Source organism: Tachysurus vachellii, chromosome 9 (genome assembly GCF_030014155.1).
Source record: "Tachysurus vachellii isolate PV-2020 chromosome 9, HZAU_Pvac_v1, whole genome shotgun sequence".
NCBI lineage: Eukaryota > Metazoa > Chordata > Actinopteri > Siluriformes > Bagridae > Tachysurus > Tachysurus vachellii.
The window spans coordinates 16169881-16194860 of record NC_083468.1 but is presented as its reverse complement, the minus strand read 5'-3'; the positions used below and the strand labels follow the sequence as shown (position 1 = coordinate 16194860).

General features: G+C 38.9%; 2 protein-coding genes across 2 annotated transcripts; both read left to right on the top strand.

The window, feature by feature from the left end:
* The first annotated feature begins 406 nt into the window (after nucleotides 1-406).
* iqch (IQ motif containing H) lies at nucleotides 407-23486 on the top strand. The gene is made up of 21 exons (XM_060877742.1): nucleotides 407-468; nucleotides 650-763; nucleotides 2049-2146; nucleotides 2246-2321; nucleotides 2445-2564; nucleotides 5954-6070; nucleotides 6625-6775; nucleotides 7085-7254; nucleotides 7816-8352; nucleotides 9399-9465; nucleotides 9889-9972; nucleotides 10074-10246; nucleotides 11636-11908; nucleotides 12207-12395; nucleotides 15768-15888; nucleotides 15979-16265; nucleotides 19587-19757; nucleotides 20984-21109; nucleotides 21308-21369; nucleotides 21830-21938; nucleotides 23200-23486. Exons 1-21 carry the CDS (start codon nucleotides 418-420, stop codon nucleotides 23290-23292), a joined length of 3189 nt encoding a protein of 1062 aa, XP_060733725.1. The 5' UTR covers nucleotides 407-417; the 3' UTR covers nucleotides 23293-23486.
* A 44-nt stretch (nucleotides 23487-23530) lies between these two features.
* On the top strand, nucleotides 23531-24762 carry c9h15orf61 (chromosome 9 C15orf61 homolog). Its single transcript, XM_060877940.1, has 2 exons — nucleotides 23531-24366; nucleotides 24498-24762. The coding sequence occupies exons 1-2, from the start codon at nucleotides 24024-24026 to the stop codon at nucleotides 24623-24625; spliced, it is 471 nt and encodes a 156-aa protein (XP_060733923.1). The 5' UTR covers nucleotides 23531-24023; the 3' UTR covers nucleotides 24626-24762.
* The last annotated feature ends 218 nt before the right edge of the window (nucleotides 24763-24980 follow it).

The window sequence follows — 24980 nt, the reverse complement described above, 5'->3', positions numbered from 1 at the left end:
TATAATAAAAATAATAAAAAACAAATATAAAATAACAATTACAACGTAATATAAAATATCTGAAGTATATCATTTTGTTAACGTTTTCCTAATTAAAAAACGAATCATGTTCATAAACTTTTATTTTGTACAAAATGATCATTTTCTATTTAATAAGCACATTTTACATGGTTACGAAGATCACAAATTGCCCTAGCAAGTAAACAAATAGCTAACTTAAACTGCACAACGGAGCAAACGGCTAATATGCTAAAAACATTTAGTTTCCATAGAAACCACGGTCACGTGACTTTGTTGCGCTTAACAACAGGGACGCTTATGAGTCTGGTGCTAGCAAAGCATCAAAAACGATTAGAGTGTCGTTTACTAATTTGAAGTGATTAGAGAGGGATTTTTTTTGTGTAAATACAAAACCAAATGGCTGGAATCATTCAAAAAAGAGACGAGCTTGGACGTATTCTAGTGCAGGTAAAGTCACAGAGTATAAACTTGACTGAGATTTTAGACTGAGACAAGCTGTATTATCTGAGGAGACATTGCAGCTGTCTACTAGACTCTAAACGTTGTTAGACATGTGTTACTGACTGTATTAATATAAGCTGCCATTTTCATTTAGTTTATTTTTATTGTGTCTCTGTTTATTGACCAGGTGCAGAATGATTTAACTCAGCTGAGGAAGAGGTTGGGTCGAATAGACCAGGATGGGACTTTGGATGTTCAGGCTCTTGAAGCGGTGATCCGCAGGACAGAAGACAGTATCAAGGTCACTGACACCCTCTTAAGACCATGTGTGAAGTTCACAGTCCCCCAGTATCACTCTGAGTTTATGAGTTCAATTTTAATCAGTTTAATTAGTCACTTTAAGTAAAGATATTTATTTTATCCAGTCCTAAGTAATCAAAACAAAGTTTAGAAATCTATTTACATTTTTTATACTTTTATACTTTTTATACTATATACCATATAGAGTTCTTTGAGTAATATGATGGTTTAAAAAAGGTCAACATACAGTACATTTATATAATGTGACCAAATTATCTATTGTTCATAAAATGAATCTGTACTGAGGGGAACCACAGCATATTTGTTATTGTTGTTGTTGTTTTTACGGTAAAACCTGACCATGACTGGCTTAGTGGTTAGCACGTTCGCCTCACACCTCCAGGGTTGGGGGTTCGATTCCCGCCTCCACCTTGTGTGTGTGGAGTTTGCATGTTCTCCCCGTGCCTCGGGGGTTTCCTCCGGGTACTCCGGTTTCCTGGTAGACATGATGAAGATATGCATGGTAGGTTGATTGGCATGAGAGTGTGTGTGTGTGTGCCCTGCGATCGGTTGGCACTCCGTCCAGGGTGTATCCTGCCTTGATGCCCGATGACGCCTGAGATAGGCACAGGCTCCCTGTGACCCGAGATAGTTCGGATAAGCGGTAGAAAATGAATGAATGAATGAACCTGACCCTGATCACATAAGATTTGAGAGTACTTAGTGTAAATGAAAACAGAACTGCGGTGATATGGAGTGATCTATTTTCTTCTTTCATTTAAACTTTCCTGTTGTTTCAAAAGGCATTTGTTGTTTCAAAAGACATTTGCGCTAACTGACTGAAAGAGCCTCAGCATTCAAAAGGCAACTCCAGGGGAAATTCATGATAAGTGGAATGACCTTAAACTGTATTTTCTCTTATTATGTTTGGTTTAAATAATAGAACATTAATAGAAAACTTAACAAAAAATATATTTGGGTTGGCCTTAGATGGGACTTTTTCAATTTATAACCTTCATTCTTTCTTTGAGCTTCATTTCTGTATTTTCTCTTTATAAGTAAATTAATTATGCAGTGTTTATATTACTGGTAGACGAGTAGAGGTGGGCTGACAGACTGGGTATAGTAAGTAAGCGGCTAGAAATGATAAAAGGGGCACTTTTATTATTGTTTACCTGATAAAATGACCAATATTTAGAAAGTAGTTGTACCTATTAAAGTAACCTTTGAATATGTGTTGAATTGTGTGTTTGTGTGTATTACTTGTTCTTGTGATGTTTATACAGAGCCATACAGAGGAATATCTAAAGATGGCAAATAAGCAAGTACTGATTCTTCCAGTCATTGAACATGTTGAGAAGAAAATTGTGAAGGTCGCCAAATGGTATAATGGACAAACATATCTAAATATGAAAATACACATGAACATACAAATGAAGTGTTCACACACTAAGTAAGTGAATATTACAATTCTGTTCTATAGGCAGCCACCCACTGATTCCATCCCATATATTCCTCCTAAAAAATATCTGTTTCCTGGAGCATCTCCTGGTGAGAAGGTTGCTGTCCTTTTTTTAATCACACACTAAACCAAACTATTGATTCCCTCTTCTATTACTATTGCCACACTAAAGCACACCTTTGTTTAGTCAGTGACCCTTATATTTATGTCATTCCACTAGCACAAGGCAGCTTTTACAATGCGGCTTCTATATAACCCTGACCACCCAAAACACAGAGCGGTGATGCACCAAAACTATGGCATTCAACTTCCTGATTTCTTCACGAAACCTGGGACTCATGTGAGTTTTAATGAAATTTAATGAATATTCTCTTATAGATGGTATGAGCCTTATGGCTCTATAACAGCATGTAAATATTAGGGTATTGCTTGACATCCCCTAGCAGCATATCTGAGGCATTCTCATATGACAAAACAAATGCTCTCTTTGCATCATTAATGGTTTTTTAAAATAATATTTGCTTTCAGGTATACTAAAATTGTTATACAAAATGCATGACCTGATTTCACTAAATTATTGCAGAACACAGCAGTTTGTTTTGTTTTGGTTTGTTTTGTTTTGTTTTGTTTTGTTTTGTTTTGTTTTGTTTTGTTTTGTTTTGTTTTGTTTTGTTTTGTTTTGTTTTGTTTTGTTTTGTTTTGTTTTGTTTTGTGTTGTTTTGTTTTGCAGGTTTATTGTTCTTTATCCAGACATCTCAAATAAAATTTCCCTGTTTATGAATTCAAGCAAAGTAAAGAGAAACAAATCTCAGATGAATTAGAGTTTAATGAGTGTTCTAATAAGTGATACAGTAAGCAGATATTTGTCCAGAAAAAGTGATGGTGTGGTAAAACAAGCCTTGTTGTTGTTACCTGCTAAGAGAAATACAGGTGACATTGGGTACTGTTGCTGCCCTGGCACCAGGGCCTGGGATTTTGATCTTTTGGCTTCACATCTCCTACCCAGTGTTCCTATAGTGGGTAGCAGCTCTGCTGTGACCCTGAGCAGTATGAAGCAGTTATGATGCATTCACACACACAGTAACTTTCAGTGACAAAGCAAGTGAAGACTCATTTTCATTGAAAGCTGGTGACTTCCAGTAACATGAGTGAGATGTTGACATGTCCAGAAACGCGATTGGTACAGTACTGAACAATGGGAGTGAAGGTAGTAGAGAACACAATGATTGTGAATGTTCTAAACAAATGCTTTCTCATTCCAGAATGTTTTGCTTTAGTGGCAAGAAAACTGATTTGCTGTCAAGTTGTGAATGCTCGTTGTGTTACCCACTGGTAACTGCTATTACTATGACAACCAGTAGGAGGAAGCTTACTAGAGTCTTCATAGAACCGTGACCTGCAACTTGGAGTAATAAAACTGCTGCTCAGATTGAATGAATGAGTGAATGATTGAAGGAAGATCTTAAATATATATCAAAAAATTGGAAGAACGACAGTGTCACATGTCATAATTTGAACCTATGGTTATGTGATTAAGCATCACATGATAAGCTTTATTCAGACTGCATATGCATTAAATTATTTTATTACATAAAAGAGTACCAAAAGCAGAAAATATTCTGCATAACTTGCTCATTGACTAGTGAGTAAAATTTGTTAAAGTGTTTACTCGATGATCAAAATGTTCTGAATTTTCCAAAAAAAAAAAAAAAAAAAAAATTAGATATTGGCATTCTCCATAAAAGTTTTTTTAAGCCAACAAGCTAATGAACAAAGTAAATGTGGTTCAGTTGGATTCAAGTTTTTATTTGATAGCTGCTTATCTGACTGCTACCTTAAACTCAACATATGTCAGATAAAAGTAAGTGATGGACAGGTGAGCATTAACAGAGGAGAGAGAGAGTCTAGTCACTATGCTTTCAGACATTTGTGAGTTGAAAGCCACTTGCTTTGACAGTTACTGCAGAAGCCTTCGTTGGTCAACAAATTGATCTTTTCAAAGGTCGCAGTTTGTTGTAGTGCTCAGTCTGCTTCATCCCTCTGTCTCTGGCATCCTGTGCCTGTCATGTGAAGAGAGATTCAGGGGGAGTTGAGGCTGTCAGGTTGCTGCAGTGGGTGATGGGAGACTTGGCTGGCGACAGCAAACAGACGCAGATTGCTGCACATCAGTATTCTTCTGAGAAGGTGCCCAGTTCCTGATTGCAGTTGTATGGACTGCTGCATTACAGCTGTCTCAGGACAGGTGCCGCTACCTGTTCCTGCATGCCAATAAGACAGGCGCATCTTACCCACCCGGCAGCTGCTGGCAGCATGCCAACTGTCTTCAACACCTCAACACCTCAGCAGCCGCTCACTTCAGTGCCTTTAGAGCTGTTCTTCCTGCTGTGGTCATTTTGATGTCCCGCTCATAAAACTTACGCAGCTGGCAGGCACTGCTGGTGTGTCACTTGGCTCAGTGGTGTGAGAACACACAGCTATGGAATCTGCTGGAGAAGGATGGCGTGACTCCATACATGCTTATTTTTAACCCTCTTCCAATTCCTACTTTGTGTATCTGTGTAATATCTCACAAGCTGGGACTAAAATGCTATTTTCTGTGCAGAGATTTTCGTAGATGCTACTTCCTTGCTACTTTTACAATGACAGCTGTGTTTTTTTTATTATTATTATTATTATTAAGCATCCTTTCATCCGTTGTTGGTTCTAATAGGCTGTAAAATTGCTGTAGATAACATGCTTTTATCTGGTTCGTTCTTTAATGACATCGCATCCTTAGAAAATATATCTGTGTACATAAATGAGCAGTTTGCCTGATTGATTGGTAATCATTAAAATGACCCTACTGGTAAGATTATCAGCGTGAGAATAAACATTGCCTTCTTGATAATCCAGACAGATTCATGATTGCTTATTTTGTTGATAAATAACTGTGGAGCACTTCTTGCCTTTTGATTCATGAGCTGTTTTATAGCTATGAGGAACTAGGAGCATTTTGGGCATTGCTCTGATGGCATTTAATTCTTGTAGATCTCAAACAGCTGTTCACTCAAGAGAAACCAGGAGAGAAATAAACATTTTGAACCATGCTCAAAGTCTCCCGAAAACACTGCCAGCTTGTGATTGATTGCTGGAGGGAAGAGAAGCTTATTGGCTAGTTTACAACGTCATTAACTGCCTGTAAGCTAGCTCCAACTTTCTTTTAATGAATGCAGAAAATCTGTTGGTTGTAATCACACAATGTTGCGTTCCTTTATGCACGTACATTTGTGAACTCCAGCAGCCGATGAAATAGTAAGAAGGACAAGGAAGGAAAGGAAGAAACCATATTTCTTGACATTTACAAGCTGCCACCAGTCTGATTAATGGATGGCCTTCTTGCAGCCTTTTAGAACAAAGTTTTGTTTGGAGGGAGAAATTTAGTCAGTGACCCAAAGCTAATAGTGTTCTTCTTGAACAAGCTATTGAGTGGGGTTTGTTCCTGTTTTGTTCTCTGAATAACCTTTTTGGCTGTGGAGCCTGTAGGCAGAGCTTTTTTGCCGTCTTCTACTACTATTGCTACTAAAGCACACCTATTTTTACCATCCCATAGTATATGTATGTTTAAACTGTTTCTGGCTGTGTAGATACATCATGTGCTAATCAGTTAATCGGTTGGAAAGAAATTGATGTGGCACAAGAAAAGTTGGAGTGTGTATTTCCCAAAAGGTCATAACCTTTCTCTCTCTCTAGGTGGGAACACAGAAATCCATGAGCTCTACAATGGCTGTTGTACCTATAGAACAAGACAGAACTATTCTCCCTGCATCCCATCTCTGTGATGAGGACAAGGGTGTAGGCAAGAATACATTTTCCCACCATTCACCATCTATCTATCTATCTATCTATCTATCTATCTATCTATCTATCTATCTATCTATCTATCTATCTATCTATCTATCTATCTATCTATCTATCTATCTATAATATCTATTATTAGTAATATCTATTATATTACTTATTACTACCCAGAGAACCAGAACTGTTGGCACTAAAATCTGGAACTGTACCTTTTTATTGGCCACCAGTCCAATACAGAATGTTGCAGTTATGTGGTATTTGGTGCCTGCACAAGATTGGCACAAGCAGGACCTTGAAGTTAAGCTAGCAGCATTGTTCATTACTGGCTGACTATGCATATGATGTAACCCTCCTGCAACACTGAACACACACAGATACAATTTGAAATGCTCTGGATGAAGGCTTAAAATGCAGCTCTGGAAAGAAAATACAGTATAGCCATGGCCAATCCGACAAAGGACATTGCGATGATGTCTTTGTTTAACAAAATGATAAGACAGTTTTTTTAATACAAAATGGTGGAAAATGAAACAAAATTGATTTGGGCTTGTTCTTGTTTCCAGCTGTGTAAAGAGTGTATGTTTGTATGTTTCCATATAGGGCTTGCCAGTCGCTTAGAGAAAAGACTTCCTCCTTCAGCAAGTGATTTCAAGTGGGTAAAAAATCTTTTATTACCCCAGCGCCAAAGAGAGGACAGAAGCACCAATAAAATGGGTCAGAAACATACCACTGTTTCTGTTTAAGCTAGCATATATATGGCTTTTATACTTTTGAAGTTGTCTTGAAATAAAATGATGTGTGCATGTAGATGTGTAATAGATGTTATATTTAAAGCTATATAGCAACCCTACAGTATAGATTTATTACCTAGCAAGAGAACAGTATGGTAGGAATTAAAAAAGATCAGGCTAAGAAGGAAAACCTTCGAAAATTGGGTAAAGTTTGGGGAAAGAAAAGTCCTTCTTGAAGCCTACTTCCAGCACAAAGGGTTTTATTAGGTTACATCTTGTGATCTGTGGACAGAAAAATATCAGAGGGACAGAACACAAAGTAAGGACGTCACCAGAGCTTCCAAAATAATTGGTGCAAAATTCCCATCCGTTTGGGCCACTCAGACTCCACCTCCCTCTGCTTCTTCCGAGAGCAGACTCCTTCCCCGTGGATCAGCACGACTCATGCCACTCAACTCTCAGGTAAATCAGCAAAAGTGTTATAGTAACACACTCAGTTTGTGTCACAGAACAGACAGCAACGTAGAGTTCATATTCATTTCCCATTTAGTTTTATACTTGAATTATTATTGTTCATCAGTGGCCTAATACATGTCAGTAAAATGCTGGTGGTTTAATCACTTTATTCTACTGTTATTGACATCTTATAATCACTAATGTTCACTGTGTCAGGAATAGCTTCAGGGTTTACAAGTAGTAAATTATGTAAAGGCTAACTTCTGCATAGATTTTCACAAATCAGTGACTTTCTTCCATTAGCCTTGCTTACTGCTAATACGTTTTTCTTTATTTACATTTTTCCAATTGATATGCAGTCCTGTGCAAAAGTAATAAGCAAGTTCTTTTTTCTGTACACTTAATTAGGTTAATTAGTTTAAATGCTAAAACAGCATTGATATATAAAATGCATTTTCACATTAAAACCAACAGGAACTGAGACATAACCATAACATCAGGGTTAATGAGTGTATATGTGAAAAATCCTTATGTGCCTAATTATTGTTATCATTCGCATGTACTCAGTGTGCCCTAGCATTACCACCAGCTCCCAGTAGCCAGCACGTCTTCAGTATAGTGGAGGGACGAATTGATCCGAGTGCAGCTGATTTCTGTGCTTTTAAAGAGTACTGCTGTCTACAGTGGAGCACTTTGCTAGAGGCACTGTGGCATCTGGAGCGGTTGCTGAGCCAGTTTGCTGTGCCTCATGCACTGGTGTGTGGCAATCGACTTGTGGCCCTGGCACAGAGTGGTGAGCTACACTGGGGCAGGCATGAGTGCCTTCTCTCTGCTCTGGAGAACAGGGAGGAGGTGCTGGAGCTGATGAAGAAGCCTGGGCAACGCTACAAAGGTGCGGGTGGTCGGCGGGCGGCTGCTGTGCGCATCCAGGCCTGCTGGAGGTGCTATCACACTCGCACTGCCTACCTGCACCAACAGAGTTGCAAGCGTGCAGCCAGAACCATTGCTATGTCCTGGCTATCTCATACCCATCTAAGCCACGTGAGGAAGAGCCTGCAGGCCACCCGACTACGCCACCTGGAGAACTACCACAGCAGAGCGAAGGTAGGAGTCACAATTGCACATTTCAGCCACACAATCATACTGAAGTAAACTTTGTAAAGTACACACATACAGTATGTAGACAGTTACAATTCTTAGTAATAAAATAACATCCAAAAAAATAAATGGAAATTAACTATATATATATATATATATATATATATATATATATATATATATATATATATATATATGATACCCACATTTTATCTAATATGCTCATCCAAAAGGTGTAAAGTAATCATATAAATAATGGCTTTAGAGGTATGATAAAAGTATAAATGTATAAATGTTGGCAGAGCAAGAAGGTGAAGTTTCAATTTGAATTGAAATAAATACAGATTGTTGATACAAAGAGTCCAGCTGTGTTTATTAAGCTTATTTTAGGAATTCCTGTATGTGAACGCCTGCCCAAGCTTGGTTTCTCTAGTCACTATAAATTCACCTTTTTTTGCTCTGCCACTGTTTAAACAAGACTGATATAAATCGGATTCCTGTGCAGACATACTCATGCTAGAAGCAATGGGATTTCAGGTGCCTCTCACACTCCTCTCACACAAGCATCAGCATATCCAGTTGTTAGAGCAGATGTTTTCCTGTGCCATCATCCCTGTAACATCTTTATTAATTAGGATACACACTTTCATTTGTTCATACCATCACTCTACCATCTTGTCTGTAAGAGCAGACAAGAGTGTGTGTGTTTCCACCCTTCAAGCAGTCAAATTGTGTTAATTATGTCTTAATCTACCCCTGGCAGAAAGCATCATGTAACCTGCTAATTGAATTAATAGTGGGAAGATGTTTTGAAGTATGCGCTTAGCAGATTTAATGAATGGGATTTATGCTTGGTTTGGCAACGCAAAGCCCAGAGAGAAAGATGACTCTAATTTGCTGTCTGCTTGCTGCTCATGATGGGCCAGCAATGTGTGTGCGTGAGTGTGTGCATGTGTGTGTGTGTGTGTGTGTGTGTGTGTGTGTGTATGTGTGTGTGTGTGTTTACTACATGTTACTGGTTTATCTTCTGTTATGTATTTTGCATCGGACAGCATTTGGCCACCAACTGGAACCACCTCATCACCACCAAGAGGACAATTATCCACGTACCTTCTTTAGGTACTGCTTTTTCTTCTGGAAATGTATATATCCTATATAAAAAATTCTATTTTTTTTGTCTCCCAACAGACAATTAAATCTGTTTATGCTGTGACCTGCAATCATTGAGCAGATACAAATAATAAAGGGAGCAATGCGAATAGTAATTAGCAGCAGATGGAGTGGTGTATTTACACTGGGGGTGGCTGAGGAGAGTGCTGTGTGAGCTGGGATAATTAAGAAGTTGAACCCTATTGTTTTTATTGCCACACTCTGATAGTTCAGCTGCATTTAATCATTTGATTACCTTTATGTGCTTTAAGTGGAGCAGTCTGTTTCCAAATCTGTGCATCTCATGTTAGACAGATTGATGTATTTACTATTTGTGTGTGTGTGTGTGTGTGCGTGCGTATGTGTGCGTCTATTTATGTGTATGCACACTAGGATACTCCCAGGAACAGCGTCACAGCCTAAGAAGGTTTGACATACTGCAAAACACTCAGATGGGTCGGCTGTGTGACATTAGAGGTAGAAGCTACAGTGCTAACCACATGTTTCTAAATGTTTAATGAAATGCACTATATGTAACTGTTTTAGTGCATTTAACTCACTCACATTGTTAATGTCAGATAAGAATGTGGAGGTGATCTATGTGTGTCCGGTGCATCTGGGAGAGGACTCGGTCAACTACTACACTCATCTTCTGGGCATGAATGAAGCTGTAGAGACAGGGAAGCCCACATCTTCCAGCTGTGCCAAAAGTTTCACCATCCTCACACCTGAGGCACATCAGCACTTTTCAGTATGGGTCATAGCACATACACACACTCAATACCGGTCCATATGCTAACTCCATATGCTAATTTTGGCCTTTGGTCACACATTATCAATGTTCTGAATTTCAAAATGTTTCACTTCATGTCAAATTAGGGATGCAGACCAAGAATCGAGTCTGGCAATTTTGTTTTTGGCCTCTAGGAGGTGTCTGTGAGGCATAATATTTTGGTGTAGTGCTTAGAGTACTGGAATACTTTAGTTGTTGCCCCCCTCTCTGTTATGCACGCTTGATGATGAAAAGTTTGTTTTCCTCATATTTATCTGAGCAGAATGTTTTACATGCATCTATCCTTTTATTATCATTTTATAGGTGCTTATGAAATGTGTATAAATAAATAAGGACATTAGATTAAAATGTAAATTATTAATGAACTGCAACTATGGCTTTTACTCAGGTTAAAGGTTACCTCTTGTTGTTTTAATTGCGCCTGCAAATCACTGTAATCGCGTGCAATAGCCTGTATTATAATGTACAACACAATCCAATATCTAATACCAGTGGGCTCAAAACGTGATTAAACAAAAGGCTGCTTAGCCGGCCAGGTCCTGTGTACATTCGATCCAACTCTACACGTTTACTGCATATCAATACAGCGTAAGTGACCCTGCCCACTTCTACACAGAAGCCAGCGTTATAGCCTTACTTACTGTCTGCCATTAACTTGCAGCTAAACTCGGGCACCAGGTTGTCCTCTTCACTTTTCCCTATCGATTGCCCAGCTTGGCGGCATGTGTAAACTCTGCCAGACCTGTCAGTGGGATGAATCGCTGTTCGTGCCAGTGACAGAAGGGAGAACTCCGTATGGATCAAATAAATACAGATGTTGAGTAATTAGTGCAAGTCCCAAGGAACCTATCGCTTAGCATGCAGAAAAGATGGGCTGGAGGAAGTGCACAAGTCAGTACCTCCCCTTTGCTGTCTTTTGTCAATTTAACCTGCTGTTGAGTACAGGAGAGGTCACGACCCCTCCGGCTGCTCCTAATGGGCCCTCTGCATGTATATACACTAATAAATTATAGCTGCAGACAAAAGGGAGACCTCAGAGGCAGGAAAAGAAAGGACAGTTATTTATGTACAAAAAGCAATGTAGGCGAATTTTGTGTACAAAGAAAATGAGATAAAAGCTACACAGTATTAATTGACTTGATGTTTTATGAGGACATAAATATTTTTTGTGTTTTATAATTTTTTTAAATGACCACAGTAAACATGAGGTTGTAAATTGTCAGTGTTTATAATTTATCAGTTCTATGTTGTTTTCTCTATAACATGAAATTTATTATTGTCTTTCAATTTAATGACCATTTCTTGAAATACTAAACACCCAGTTATATGCTATTTCCTTTCTAACAGAGTCACTGCATGTGTGTGTCCACACTGCTGAAGTACAGCCCACACACTCTGCGTCGTATTAAGAACCTGATCCAAGGGAAGCAAGCCTATTTAGTCAGTGGTGTTACTCACATGGATGATCTGGCTGTGGCGGATGAGTTAGGAGTGCCAGTCCTAGGCCCCGAGCCTGCGGTGGCACAGCTCTATGGAACAAAGTCTGGAATCAGGAGGATCTTCCGCAGCAGTGATGTTAGCATGCCCCCAGGACAAGATGACATATACACACTGCAGCAGGTCTGCCTGACAAGTGCACATATACAAACTGTTCATATCTAGCATCTTAATCATTGTAATATAACTTCTGGTTAATTGTTATGTTGTGTATTTTAGAGTAATCAACAACTCAGGAATAAGTATGCTGTTAGGCCAGAGATTTTAAATGTTGATAATATTGTGCAGTGAAAATTTGAAATTTATTATGAGTTTATTGTAATGAAATTTATTCTTACAAAAATTCTTAACATTCTTTATTATAGTTTAAGCCTTTTATGATTTGGAAACCTACTTTGCACATCGTGTTTTCTTTTCTCAGTTGCATGAATGTTTTGCCCAGCTGATGACAGATCATTTAGAGGTGCAGCGTTGGCTGTTTAAGATGGATGATGGGTTGGGTGGCCATGGTACAGCCTACTGTGATGTCTGTCAGGTGAGCTTCCGGCGTTGGGCTTTGCAGGAGTATCATCGTCACGGACCACAGATATGGAGGCTGGCTTGGGCTCAGGTGAGGGCCTCACACTCTCCCATGCTTCAGACTTATACACTGGCCCTCTGTTAGGCTTCCTTTCTGCATTACATTATTGCTTTACAGCTGTAATAGTGTTTCAGTTGTAATGGCAGTTGTTCATTGGAGCACTTTGCTGGGAATTAATTTTCTAGTTTTGTATGTAGAACATGCTCTTATGTCACTATTGTCTTTGTTGCTGATTATGGTTACAAAATACTGTGTATATAACACAGTATATATAAGAATGTATATAGACTGTTTAATGGAAATTTGTCAACAATAAGTGAGCTGAGGAAAGAGTTGTTTGGAATGGTTGGGTGTTAGCATATTGGATTGTATTCCAATTCCCATCAATATAAACACATTTGCTAAGCAGCTAAACATTGATTTGATATATCTCTAATGCTATGTGTAGCTCCCTTGGCTTATACTCCTTTATTCCTCATAGGCTGATAATGGGTCTTTTGATTTTCTGTCATGCATTAATTACTATTCTTTGCCATTAAACTGTAAGCATTGTGTAAACTAATTACAAGGTTATCATCATATAGGCATGCAAGACCTGGCTCAGGCTTTTTTTATTATAGACTTTTTCTATTTAAATGGAGGAGGCTTAAAGGCTGCCCTGCCTCTCAGCAATTAGCTCAGTCCTTAATTCATGTGAGGGCCGAGTGAGGGGATGTAATTGTGGCAGCATTGGCGCTGTTAATTACAGGGGTAAGCGGTTGAGATCCAGCCAAGCTTCATTATGGCAAAAGCAAGTAAAGGAGGTTTAAATGAAGAGGGGGGCACTTCACCAGCTGGGGTCCCTGAGAGAGGCGAGGGAGTTGGGGCCTGATGAGCTGGCCCTACACCCTTAGGGCTCTATGACCATATGGAAGCAAGCGTTGGCCTTTATTCCACCACTCCAGCCTTTTAATCAATGGCAAGCACCGCTAACAGCACGGAGAGCGTAGAGGTTACTCTGGCGTGTCATCCATTTTCTATAGATCTGTATTCATAAGTTGCTGTTAATTCACTTGTTCCAGTTTAAGTGCCTCTCATGCCGGGTACATAGATTTTGCCAAATTTGAACAGTTATGTTTACAGTAGGGTTGTTCGCATGCCGTTTATAATAGACTGCTTGCTCCTCTGCATTTTATCTTTATGACTGCATACCAATAAACTTTTAGCACGAATGCTGAAATATTCCGCTTCAGTTTTTATCCGTCTAAGTTTTTAATTGCAGGGGTGTTCTGAGCAATAATGGGTAAATATTGCCTTCTGTTCAAAGATTGATTGGATTAGTATATACACAGTCTTCTGCTCAAGCATTTGCCTACACCCAAATGTACTGAACTCAGAGAATGCAGACCATTTATGGTGAACTTTCTGCGATGCAATTACTAAATGTCAGTGACCCCACACTAACTTACTATTTGTTACATGCATTTATTAAATATAGTCTCTTAGTGAACATTTTAGTATTGTGGACCTAGTCATATTTTGTCTGACTTGCCAGTGATAAACCAAGTCTCCTGCTATTTTCCAGACTGTGCACATATTGTTTAATTATTGATTGTGCTTTAATGCATGGGCAATTAACAGACACAGAACTCATGTGGTCTTTTAGAAAAACAGTCAGCCTGAGACAAGTAAAAGAACATACTGTACCTGGAGGGTGTATAATGAAAGATTTGGTCATTTAAGTATGAATGGTATATGAGAGGCCCATGTCCCGAGGCACAGTATCACAGTCTCTCAGCTTTCACCCCATTCAGAAAAGAGGAGCTAAAGACGCATGGCTCTCATGCCACTGAATAGATGGGTGAGCCCATAAATGCTATATGATACACATTACACACTTTCTCATACTGCCAACACATAGGTCATTATACACAGTGTAAAATTATGTTTAATAGGATCAACAGATGGGCAGTCTGTTAATAGTTTGATTTGGGAAAAGGTCAGAAACACTTATATTGTAATCGGATTTGTGGAGTTTTTTTTCCATATTTTGATTTGTTTTAAACACTTTTTTAAAAATTATTTAACTACACATTTATGTCAAGATTAATACTTTTGACATTTCACAAATGACTGCTATTTTTGTATTGTAAATGTTATATTATTTGATTTTGAGAAATACTTCTAATTCTTCAGTGTCCTCCATGTCCCCACTGCTGCTGCTGAATATTTTATAAAACATGAAGTACTCCGAAAATGTTGCCCTTTATGATGAAGAGCTCAAACAGCAATCAGTGTACATCAGTGTATATCATTTTATTTTTCTATTGTCAGATTGCTTATCTTTATGTGAAAACCAGGCAAGACTAGACTCACACGGCACAGCCTGCAGTTTAAGTCCAAATAAAGGATGGCAGGAAATTCCTCCTTCGTTCTACCCTGTTTTCCGTGCAAATGTGCAGTGGCAAATTCATGTGCTCTTCTGGGGGGAACAGGGGGCTGCTTCTTTGTACGCGTTTTGACGCACCATTGTGTGCTTTATGACTTGTGACAGGGTGAAATCACTGTGCAGTGATTGACCCTGGTTCTTACAGTACTTGAATATGATGATGGCTGTTTCATGACTGGAATATCAAACTCCTCATCTCTCATCTTGCAACGCTGCTCACTGGAGTTAGTTGTAACACATTTGCTTTATAAACTATGTGCATAAAACAGAAATGTAAAAGAATTTATGACGGAAGATGTTTGCATTATGCTCAACGTCTCACGATATTATTCCAAAACTCCTGCTGCTACTTCATTTATCAGGCAGGATTTAATAAATAAGGTTATGACTTTAAAGTGAGCCAATGTCTTTTGGTACCCAGTAGGAACTTCTTTCTTATCCTTTTCTGTTTAAATTGATCTGAAATACAAAAGCTGAAATGCACTGTTCTCTGTTCATCTCAGTAGTTAGAGCATTACAGAACAATATGCTTTGTAATAATCAGGTTTTAACAACCACTCACAGAAATTCAAACTGTGCAGTTAACAACATAATCAAGTGCCACAGCCAATATGGCATTTTCTAGTTAGTGAAACAAGAGCTATATTGATCAGTGACTGTCCGTGATTGATCCGCTGATTGATCGGCTTGCTTAGGCATTTATCAGCTTGCTCGTGGCCTAAGTTCTTTGTGACAGGTGCAATCAGAGGCCAGGCAGTTAAAGGCATTATGTAACTCTGGTACTCTGACTAGCTGTCAATCACCACTTCCCCAATCACCCCATTATTTATTATCTGTTACACTACAATCTTTAGTGTTTGATTTACACTACGCTGAACTAAGGGAATTATTGTCACCTAAGTATTATATAACAACGTGTGTCTCCGTAGATTAGTCTTGAATATCTGTTTGTCATCATTTGTCTGCTCACACAGGAACGCGTGCTAAAAAGGTTTCTTGAGGCAGTGCCTGCTCTGTTGGCCGCTCATGCCAAGCCTTTTGACACGTCTTGCTATCCAACCTGGAGCTGCTTCCTTGAGCACTTTCTCAGAAAGGGTGAAAATTTAACTACACCTACTGGTATCATACTCAGATAACATTGTGCCTTCACCATATCTGTCTGTAAGGCCTTCTGTCATCTTTCAGGTGGCGTGATTGAGGCTTACCCTCCTTCAGATAGTGTGACCTGTATAACAGTGGATCTGCTGGTGGAGCCTGGTGGAGGAGTACGCATGCTCTCCTGTGGAGATCAGCTGCATGGGTCTGGTTTCCTGCAGGTATCAGGCTTCACTGTACCACAGAATTCTGTTTGCCCCGATGTCCTGTACGCCATCTGCATGAGGATAGGCAAAGCCTGCCAGGAACAGCAAATCCTGGGCCATTTTTCCCTCGACCTTATCACCTTTCTGGAGCCTGGCACGCTGAAACAGCAGGTCAGAGATCCCTATTCAGATCAGACATGTTCAGTACAGCTTAATTTGTTAATCTAAAGTCTTGTGATTAGTTCATATTAACTGATATGCAGTTAGCCCAGTTTAAATAGCATAAAATAGATAAATTAAACAAATTTTGTATTCAGTCAGAAGCTATTTTAATGCACAGAGCTGTCTATTCATTCTATTTTTCTGAAATAAGAGCACTGAGAGAGGCATTGATAAATCAATGTCAGCAGTAGATTTGTCTTGTTTCAGGCAGCTGAGATGAGGTCAGACATGTGGCTCTATTGAGTTAGTGCCTTTTTACTGCCGTTTTTGCTCTCACCTTTTTGCTATCAGTGCTCAGTCTACTGTGTTAAGAAAGAGATGCTACTGGGTAGATGGACGGCTCCTGGAGGGTTCCTTCCCATCTAATAAACTGTCAGGACTTATTGTGTCAATAAACTAATTCCCCGTTTAGGGCCTTGGCCTCTGACCTTGTAATGCCTCAACCATGTGATAGCTGTCTGGTCTTAGTCTCAAACTCAAGAGACATAGCATCCTCTGGCAGGATATCTCTATTATTAACAAAACAAATCATATGTTTTATTGTGGTGAATTGTCACTAATTAATTCAAGTGTTTGTTTTAGATTGTCATCAGTTATTAGTGCATAATATTATGGGTTAATACATAAGAATTTCACCAGCGGCAAATGCTGTATGTATGAACCAGGCCATGTGATGAAGCTTGTTTTACCAACAGTAAAGCTTGAGTTTAATTTCTATGAATTCTGTGGCACTGTTTTAAATTAATCTGTTTTTTCACAATATTACAATTTATCGCATAAAATAAAATCACATTTTTCAAATTTATCCCATAAAAAGAATTTTCCTTGCTGAAGTTAGTCTAACCACCTTGGCCACTAGAGGGCGAAGTATTGCACTCTCATTTAATTGTCTCCATTTAAAAACAGCCTCTAAAGCCTTCTGCTATTCCCTAAATGTTTGTAAGGCCTGTTGAGAGATGGAAAGGCTGGTGGCTTAGAACACCAAGGCAGTGGTGTGTGTACTGCCCTTGTGGTGCGCATGGGGCAGGGGGGAGCTCCCTGATCTGATCTCCTCCAGTTTTAAAGGCATTAGTGCTTGTAAAAAAAAAAAAAAAAGACATTTACTCAGTGCTGATGGATCCAAAAGCCCCCTGGAGAAGGCTTATACAGTCCAAAGCAACCTGCAGTGTTGGCTACCAAAATACACACATCCTTTAGAGGATTTTATTACAGAAATCTTGTGTTGTTCAAATATTTGATATTTTAACGTTGCCCTACACGATAGTGCAGTTCTATAGAGAATATTGCTGAAATGCAGCAGTAATTGTCTGACACATCAGTGATAATTCTCTGCTACATTATGTGGTATATTTTAAACCATTGGGCAAGAGAACCAACACATCTGCACGTAATAATGAAGCGTATATAGGAGTGAAATTCAACTATCAGAAAATGAGAGAATATTTTTATGATGTACTTGTCCAGTGAAATGCAATTATGAAGATAAAAAGGTGAATTTGATTCTTTGAGTGTTGATGAGAAGGCAAAAGGATTTCCGACAGAGAATTATGGGTGTTACGGTCCCATTTCTCTCAGTGTGCAAGCGGGTTGGGGGGGTTGAGAACCCGGACAGAGCAAACCTGTCTCTATTTGAACATCAATTTACATTCAAACCTGTTGCTAAAAGCTGGTGCATTTTTAAAGGGATTCAAAATGGTAGGGGGGGCACATGTGTTTGCCCTTGTAGGTCTGCCTCACATTGTGTGTAAGGGGAGGCTCAGCTGCAAGATTGCAGTTTTTAATGAAAGCAAAGAGGCTATAGAAAACAGGTACAATCTGGGCGTATATATCAGACGCCTTTGTGGAAGCTGACAATGAGGCAGGCCTGGGTGATTCTTACAGACTGGCTAAATAGCTCTCTGGAGCCTAGCCCATCACACAAACCCCCAGTATTAACTGTGGACAGGAGACATGCCTGGATCGATTCAGAACAAAACCTAGGTCTTTCTTTGAGCACTGCTAGACTCACAGCTGGACATGGATCTTAATCTTTTTATTTTTCTTCTTTGCATTAAAATTGTATTGAGATGCAGGAAGCTTTTCATACAGGAAGGACAAACATTTAAAATTTAATCAATTGAAATTATTAAACATATTGGTTCATTATAATTTTCTTCTCTGAAATATTGGGTGCTCAAAATATCTATGGCAAATTCTGAAATTTCTAGATTTAGAAAATGTATCCTTCAGATTGTATTCTTCTTTTTGTCTTTATTATAGACGTATAGTCTACATCCATGGACTGGCTTTAGTTTGGGGTTAAGTTTAAGAACTGAAGCGGTAAGCTGCGACCCAGCTCTAGTGAGCCCTGATTAAAAGCATTGGGGGCAGAGATCAGAAGCTGGGCTTCCATTTGCATTCCCTGGCAGGAGCGTTTAGCTTGACAAATAGAGATGACGGCAGAGGCTGCCAACTGCCACTTAGTTATTAACAACTCTTTCACTGGTGATTTATTTCCCACTGTTTGAAAAGGGGCATAGCTATTAGTTTATTATCAGAGAAAATTAGCCCTGTTTAAGAATAAGGCCACGATGGGGCTTGACCCCTTAATATCCTTATAATGACGCCATTAACCATACAGATGTGGAGAGAGTAGCCCATCAGGCGGTAGACACACTGTTATACAGACTCATGCCATGCTCTCTCTTGCTCTACCCCACACAGTGGGGGTATTTTAATGTTCTGCAGTGCACACGTAATCGTTTCACAACATTAATATAGGCCAGTGGTTGTCAAAGTGGAATCCTTGAAGCACAGCCAGGGTGCGTTTTTTTTTTAATATATTTTTTCTGATCATTATCAAAGTTATTACATTTATTATAGAGCTATTATAGTTGCCTTGTTGACTATCACTTAAGTTGAATGGCTTTAATACAAACCTCAAAAAAATCAATAAATTATTGTATAAAATAATATGAAATTGAACCTAATGTGTTCTGTCAGTGGAAAGTTCAGGAATCAAAAGTGCCATGACTATAATAATCAGGCAGAATATTATTTTACACATTTGAATAAATGTTTATCTGTACTGGGTGGGTTTATGGATTTTATTTTACGGGTGAAAAACTGAAAGCAAAACATTTGAGAACCCCAGATATAGACCGGTTATACCACTATGACATTTCCTTGTAGGTTCATCCAGTGTTAGGGAGTTAATAGAATTTATTGCACTCATTATGGCACTATATGATTAGAATGCTAATGTGCATGTGTGTATATGTGTATTTCTAGGTGTGGGCTGTTGATCTGGATCTGGGCTACAGTAACCAGCTGGCTATGACCCAGATCATGCTCCATATAACAGGAGGAACACTGAACTGCCATGCAGGTCGCCTGGAGGTTCCTTTTCCAGTCCGAAACAGCAAGCCCCCTTCATGCCACAGAGCTCCAACAGCTAACGCTGTACTGCTCAGATACACTTATCCTTCCTTTTTCTATTTAGCCTCCTGTTAGGAATAATCAACTGCATTTTAGAACGGTATTAAATGGTCAGGTACATGATGTTGTTATCAATTGGCTTTGGCACAAGGTCGCTATCCTTGCTGAAATGGGGAAGAGTTTATACATTATCTATTTGGGTTGTTAAACATGACCATATAGCAAAGGAATGTAATTATCCCACATCTGTTGCCAGTGAGTGGACTAGAGAGCAATAACAGTCCTCTCAACAGGATATTATCTCTATATATCACTGCATCTATAAAGAGTGATCAGCTGAAGGTTTGTTGTTTTATTTTTGTTAAATACAACTAAACACTGTAATTATGCTTTGGACCTGATTGGTGTTTAGATGTTAAATTCATTATCATTTTGATAGATGAGCCTAAATAATCAACCCATTAATAATTCATACAGCATTCATTATGCATGTGTATGCATGCCTGAGCACCTCATCAACCTGATGCCGGCCCCCTAAACAATAGACTTTCTTTATTAGCAGCAAGCCCAAGTTTACGCTTGTTAATCTGAGACTTGTATTATTTTATCAAACATTCATTTAGTTTGTGTATGCATGTGTGTGGCTGAGTGTATTTCCTGCCCTGCTCTTGGTTAATGGCTCTAGCTTTGGCCATCACTTGGGCCCTGAATATTACAAACACAATTAAATCCCGGCAGGAAAGTCTCTTTATTGTTGGATGAGGATAGTGCCTTTGACAGCTCAAAGCACAGTTCTATTGGAAAGAATTACATTGCCTCTCTAGAGTGTGCTGAGGCCACTGCTCGTGCCTTACCTCTGTCAAAGAGAATATGCTTCATGCCTGCACAGAGTCCTCAGAGTACTGCCACTCTCAACTGTTTAGCTTCTGTATCATGCTTTCCGAAACATCGTTTAGCTGCTCTTGCTGCGAGCATGGTTGTCTTTCCGAGGACGCCTCTCTGTCCTCTATTATCCGTTAAACTAACAATCCAGGAATTGCTTTCCTGAAATCCCTATTCAGCTTTATGAGCGATAAACGCTTTGATTAGATCGCATCTTTTAATTGCAGGCACTATGTCAGTCACATTTCAGAAATGGCTCCATGGCTCAAATTACGTCATCAAGCTAACATTCCTACAACAAATTGTCTTATTTACATACTACTGTAGTACACGATTAGTGATGTAGTGTTTTCTATGTGTCTTCTCAGCCAGCACCATCATCAAGTCGTTTTGCAGTGATGAGCAGCCGGCTCTATCACACCAACCTCTCTATGGTCCACTACAATGTGTTGTTCCAGATGTGCAGGGCACACGGCATCGGATTTGACATCAAGGTAAAAACCCCTGTGCTTTTTAAATTGCACATTAGAACCAGTAATTACTGACAATCAAACAGCTACTGCTGTAGCTAGTCACTTTGCTTTATAAATACACTGCATCCATTAACACCTTCCACATAAAGATTTCATTTCCACTGTATGATTGAAAAAGATGATGTTAAGTCATGCTCACTCGGTGCACCAAAATTGCAGGAAAGGCATGGCTCTGTGTTTGCACTTCATGACAGTGCAGAAAGAAGCAGCCTCGGCATGATGTAAGTTACCACAGATGTACTCTACGCCCTTAATCATCTATTAACCACTGCTCTGTATAGAGCCCGTGGAAGTATCTCCTTTTTGTTTCTCTTTTTTTCCTTCTGTGCTTATTCTCTCCTATCATTCACTGTATTTACAACTATCAGCTTCTCCAAGGACGTAATTTACCACCTACACATTTCTCTGCAAATACCTCAAATGAAAAGTATAGTCTCACAATATACTGCCAAGCACAATTAAACACATTCATCACTCCTGTTCTATGGCTAACCACTCAAGCCCTGCTTTCTTTCCCTGTCTCTCCCTGAAGAACAACAGCCCTCTTTAAGCCTGAGAGCTCTCATTAAGCTCTCAGCAGCCCCGGCAGTCAAACAAGGTGATTTTGTTTCTAGTTTTCCGTCTGATGGCAGTAGATGAGGATCATTAGTAAGCTCGTTTGTCTCTGCATCTCGTTAACAGAACAATCTCACCAGATCTCAAGGGAGCGCTGCTGACCTTTGCTCGCAACCTCACTGTCATTCATCAAGAAATATCAGCCCCGAATATGCAAGGAGAGACCAATTTTAAGGTGCGATGTTAATGAACTAATGATTGTGTGCTTTTTCCCTTGAATTGAACCTCTCTTCTAAACATGAAACCTGTTAATGGCATCCTTTACACACTTTAATCATCCATTAAACACTGTCCTGTCATCAGCTCAATGAAGTAAGTATCTTTGGTTGTTAGGAGAGGAAAGGAAACAAAAGTTTTGATTGGTACAGCCAAGCACCAATTACATTCACATATTTGAATTACATTTTATCCCTCTGGAAATGCTTTGCTTTTCAATTAGCTATTTAGAGTGATAAGCGCACTGTGAGATAATAACTAGACTCTCTCATAGCCTTGGGAACAATGAGTGGAGAACTTGAAGCTGTTCCATTTACAATATTGTTTCTTAGAGCCCAAGTGCAGGCATTTTGAGTTTTGAACATGTTATGTTAACCATTCAATTCAACATTATGGTTTTGTTGTATCATTTTTTCACTTGCAAAAACAATGACATAAACGAAATAAATGACATAATTACAGTGAAAGTATTATATTATTTGTGAAAGTAACAAATTATTTTTCTTTAAAAATAGACCTCCCTGTTTCAGAAATCTTGCAGTATATTTTGAGTGCAATGTTACTCTGGGAAATCTATTGTGACATTGCAGATGTCCTTATTATGTTATACTTTCATACCAATCTATAGACAAACAACTGGCAATTTCTCAAATTCTTTCAAATTTCTCATAGAATAATATAATTAGGATTAAGACAACCACTATTAGAGTCTCTGTCCACTTTATTAGGAACAAACTGCACATTCATGCAGTTATCTAATAAGCCAAGCAATGTGGCACGAGCACAACATAGTCATGGAGGTGCAAGCCATGAGCTTCAGTTAATGTCCACATCAAGCAGCTCAAAGAGGATATCTAAAAGTATCCCAGCAGTATCTAAAATACTCAAACCAGCCCATTTGGTACCAACCTCCATGCCACGATTAAAGTAACAGAGATCGCACATTTCATTCATTCTGATGTTTGATGTGAACAATAACATAAGCACTTGGTGTGTATCTACATGTTTCTTCTTCATTTCATTGTTGCTACCACATGATTGGCTGATTAGATAACTGCATGATTACATGATTATGCAGGTTTATAGCTTTATATATATATATTTATAGCTTTATATATATATATATTGTTATTTGAGGAATATTTGTGTGTGTGTGTGTGTGTGTGTGTGTGTGTGTGTGTGTGTGTGTGTGTGTGTGTGTGTGTGTGTGTGTTTTATAGGACCTGATTAAGAATATCAAGGAGGTGCTGGATTTAATAACCCAGAACACCAACAAGGAGCACAAAGAAAATGAGACATGTGCAGATGTTTAACTTTTCCTTTTACCAGTTAACCAACACATCTGCCATATGTATATACAAAGAGAGAAATATGTAGAGAGATTAATAAAATGAAGATAAAATTGCATATAGATCACATTAGTAAATACCATGTGATGAAATACTGAATGGAATGGAATATGACCAACGAGTATACTATAGTACAGTCGTGTAGAAATAGTAACAGTATACTGAACTGATACTACCTTAATCAGTTAGAAACACAAGTAATTACAGACCACTGATTATTAAAGAAAACGATCTTAATAGATATTTATCCGTTTATAATTTAAACGGAACCAAAGCTGCGCCGTTGTTTCTAATCGGACAGTATAGCGGCAGTACATATAGTACTATAGTTAGCCAGCTTTTATACAGAGCTTCTCGAGGTCAAGTTAAACTTCTTTAAGTTTTTTCTTTAACTTTCTATAAAGCAACGTATTGTTTTCATCGATGCTGTGATTGTTAAGCAGGTGAGCTGTCGAGCTGCTTAGCTAAGCTAACTGTTAGCACGACTTAGCTTTTCTAAGCTAATTAATGGTATGTGTAACATTACTGGTCCTGTGTCTCTGGTGCTCATCGTGTATGAGGCTTCGGTAACAGATCACGCCGTTTTGAGCCTTTCAGCTCCATATACACTGGGATATCTGTGTAATCAGAGATTGTCCTAGGGAGAAAATTTGGAAATTGTGCATTAGCAGAAAGTGTACATGCAATGAGGGGTGATGATTGGGGTTCTGAGAATGATCCATAGCTGTTTTTTGAAGCTTATGCTTTTCCCAAGTACATTTCGGAATAACAGTGTCCTTCCAGCTGCCTCTGAGGTTTTGACGTGTCATCTTTATCAGCGCAAACTGCCACCCTGGACATCCTTTTGTGTGCCCTACAGTGCTGTAATCAATGACCAGTTTGGCTTGTCCAACTTCAACTGGCACGTACAAGGTGCCAACTACCACATCCTCAGAACAGGAGCCTTTCCCTTCATCAAGTACCACTGTACCAAAGCACCTCCACAAAACCTTGACTTTGAAAACAAATTCTTTGGCATACTGAAAGTCATCAACTTGGGTTAGTTCAAATTCTTTGTAAACCTGGAGTGACCAGATTTATTATTTATATACTAACACTATTTATTATTTGGAATTAAAGAACAATGTGGTTACCTAAATTTCTAATCCTCCTCCTTTTTTGTTTTGTAGGTATTCCATGTCTGGCATATGGCCTAGGTTCATGGATGGTGGCCGGTGTAACAGAAACTGTGCACACTTCAACTGGCCCAGTCACTGTTTATTTTGCGTATAAAGAGGTAGACGGCGCCAAGTACTGATGCTCTTAAAGCTACGTGGATTATTGTGTCATTATGTCTTTGCTTCAAAAAATAATATTCGAAGACTGAAATGAAATCAGTATATTTTTGGATTTCAGGCAACAGTACTTATTCAATAAAGCAGCTTCTTTTCACCATATACTGTGTAACACATTGTGTACTGAATGTATAGAGAATGAGCTTACAGGTGCTGCAGTCTGCTTGCTCGTCACTTTGTGTCCTTCTCTGCTATTGCAGAATTTTAAATACCTCCAGTTCATTTATTTAAAGTCAAATTAGTGCTCACTCCCGTCTCGGCATATTGACAATAGGAAGCAAAAGGGGTTGTTGAGAGGACAGTCTTGATAAAATGCTT

What these genes read in the sequence shown, in the direction of transcription:
- iqch (XM_060877742.1), top strand. Translation starts at nt 418, where the DNA reads ATGGCTGGAATCATTCAAAAAAGAGACGAGCTTGGACGTATTCTAGTG. An exon ending in TTGGACGTATTCTAGTGCAG is followed by an intron (nt 469 to 649) that starts GTAAAGTCACAG and finishes TTTATTGACCAG; the next exon opens with GTGCAGAATGATTTAACTCA. An exon ending in AGGCACATCAGCACTTTTCA is followed by an intron (nt 10,247 to 11,635) that starts GTATGGGTCATA and finishes CCTTTCTAACAG; the next exon opens with AGTCACTGCATGTGTGTGTC.
- c9h15orf61 (XM_060877940.1), top strand. Translation starts at nt 24,024, where the DNA reads ATGATTGGGGTTCTGAGAATGATCCATAGCTGTTTTTTGAAGCTTATG. An exon ending in ACTGAAAGTCATCAACTTGG is followed by an intron (nt 24,367 to 24,497) that starts GTTAGTTCAAAT and finishes TTTGTTTTGTAG; the next exon opens with GTATTCCATGTCTGGCATAT.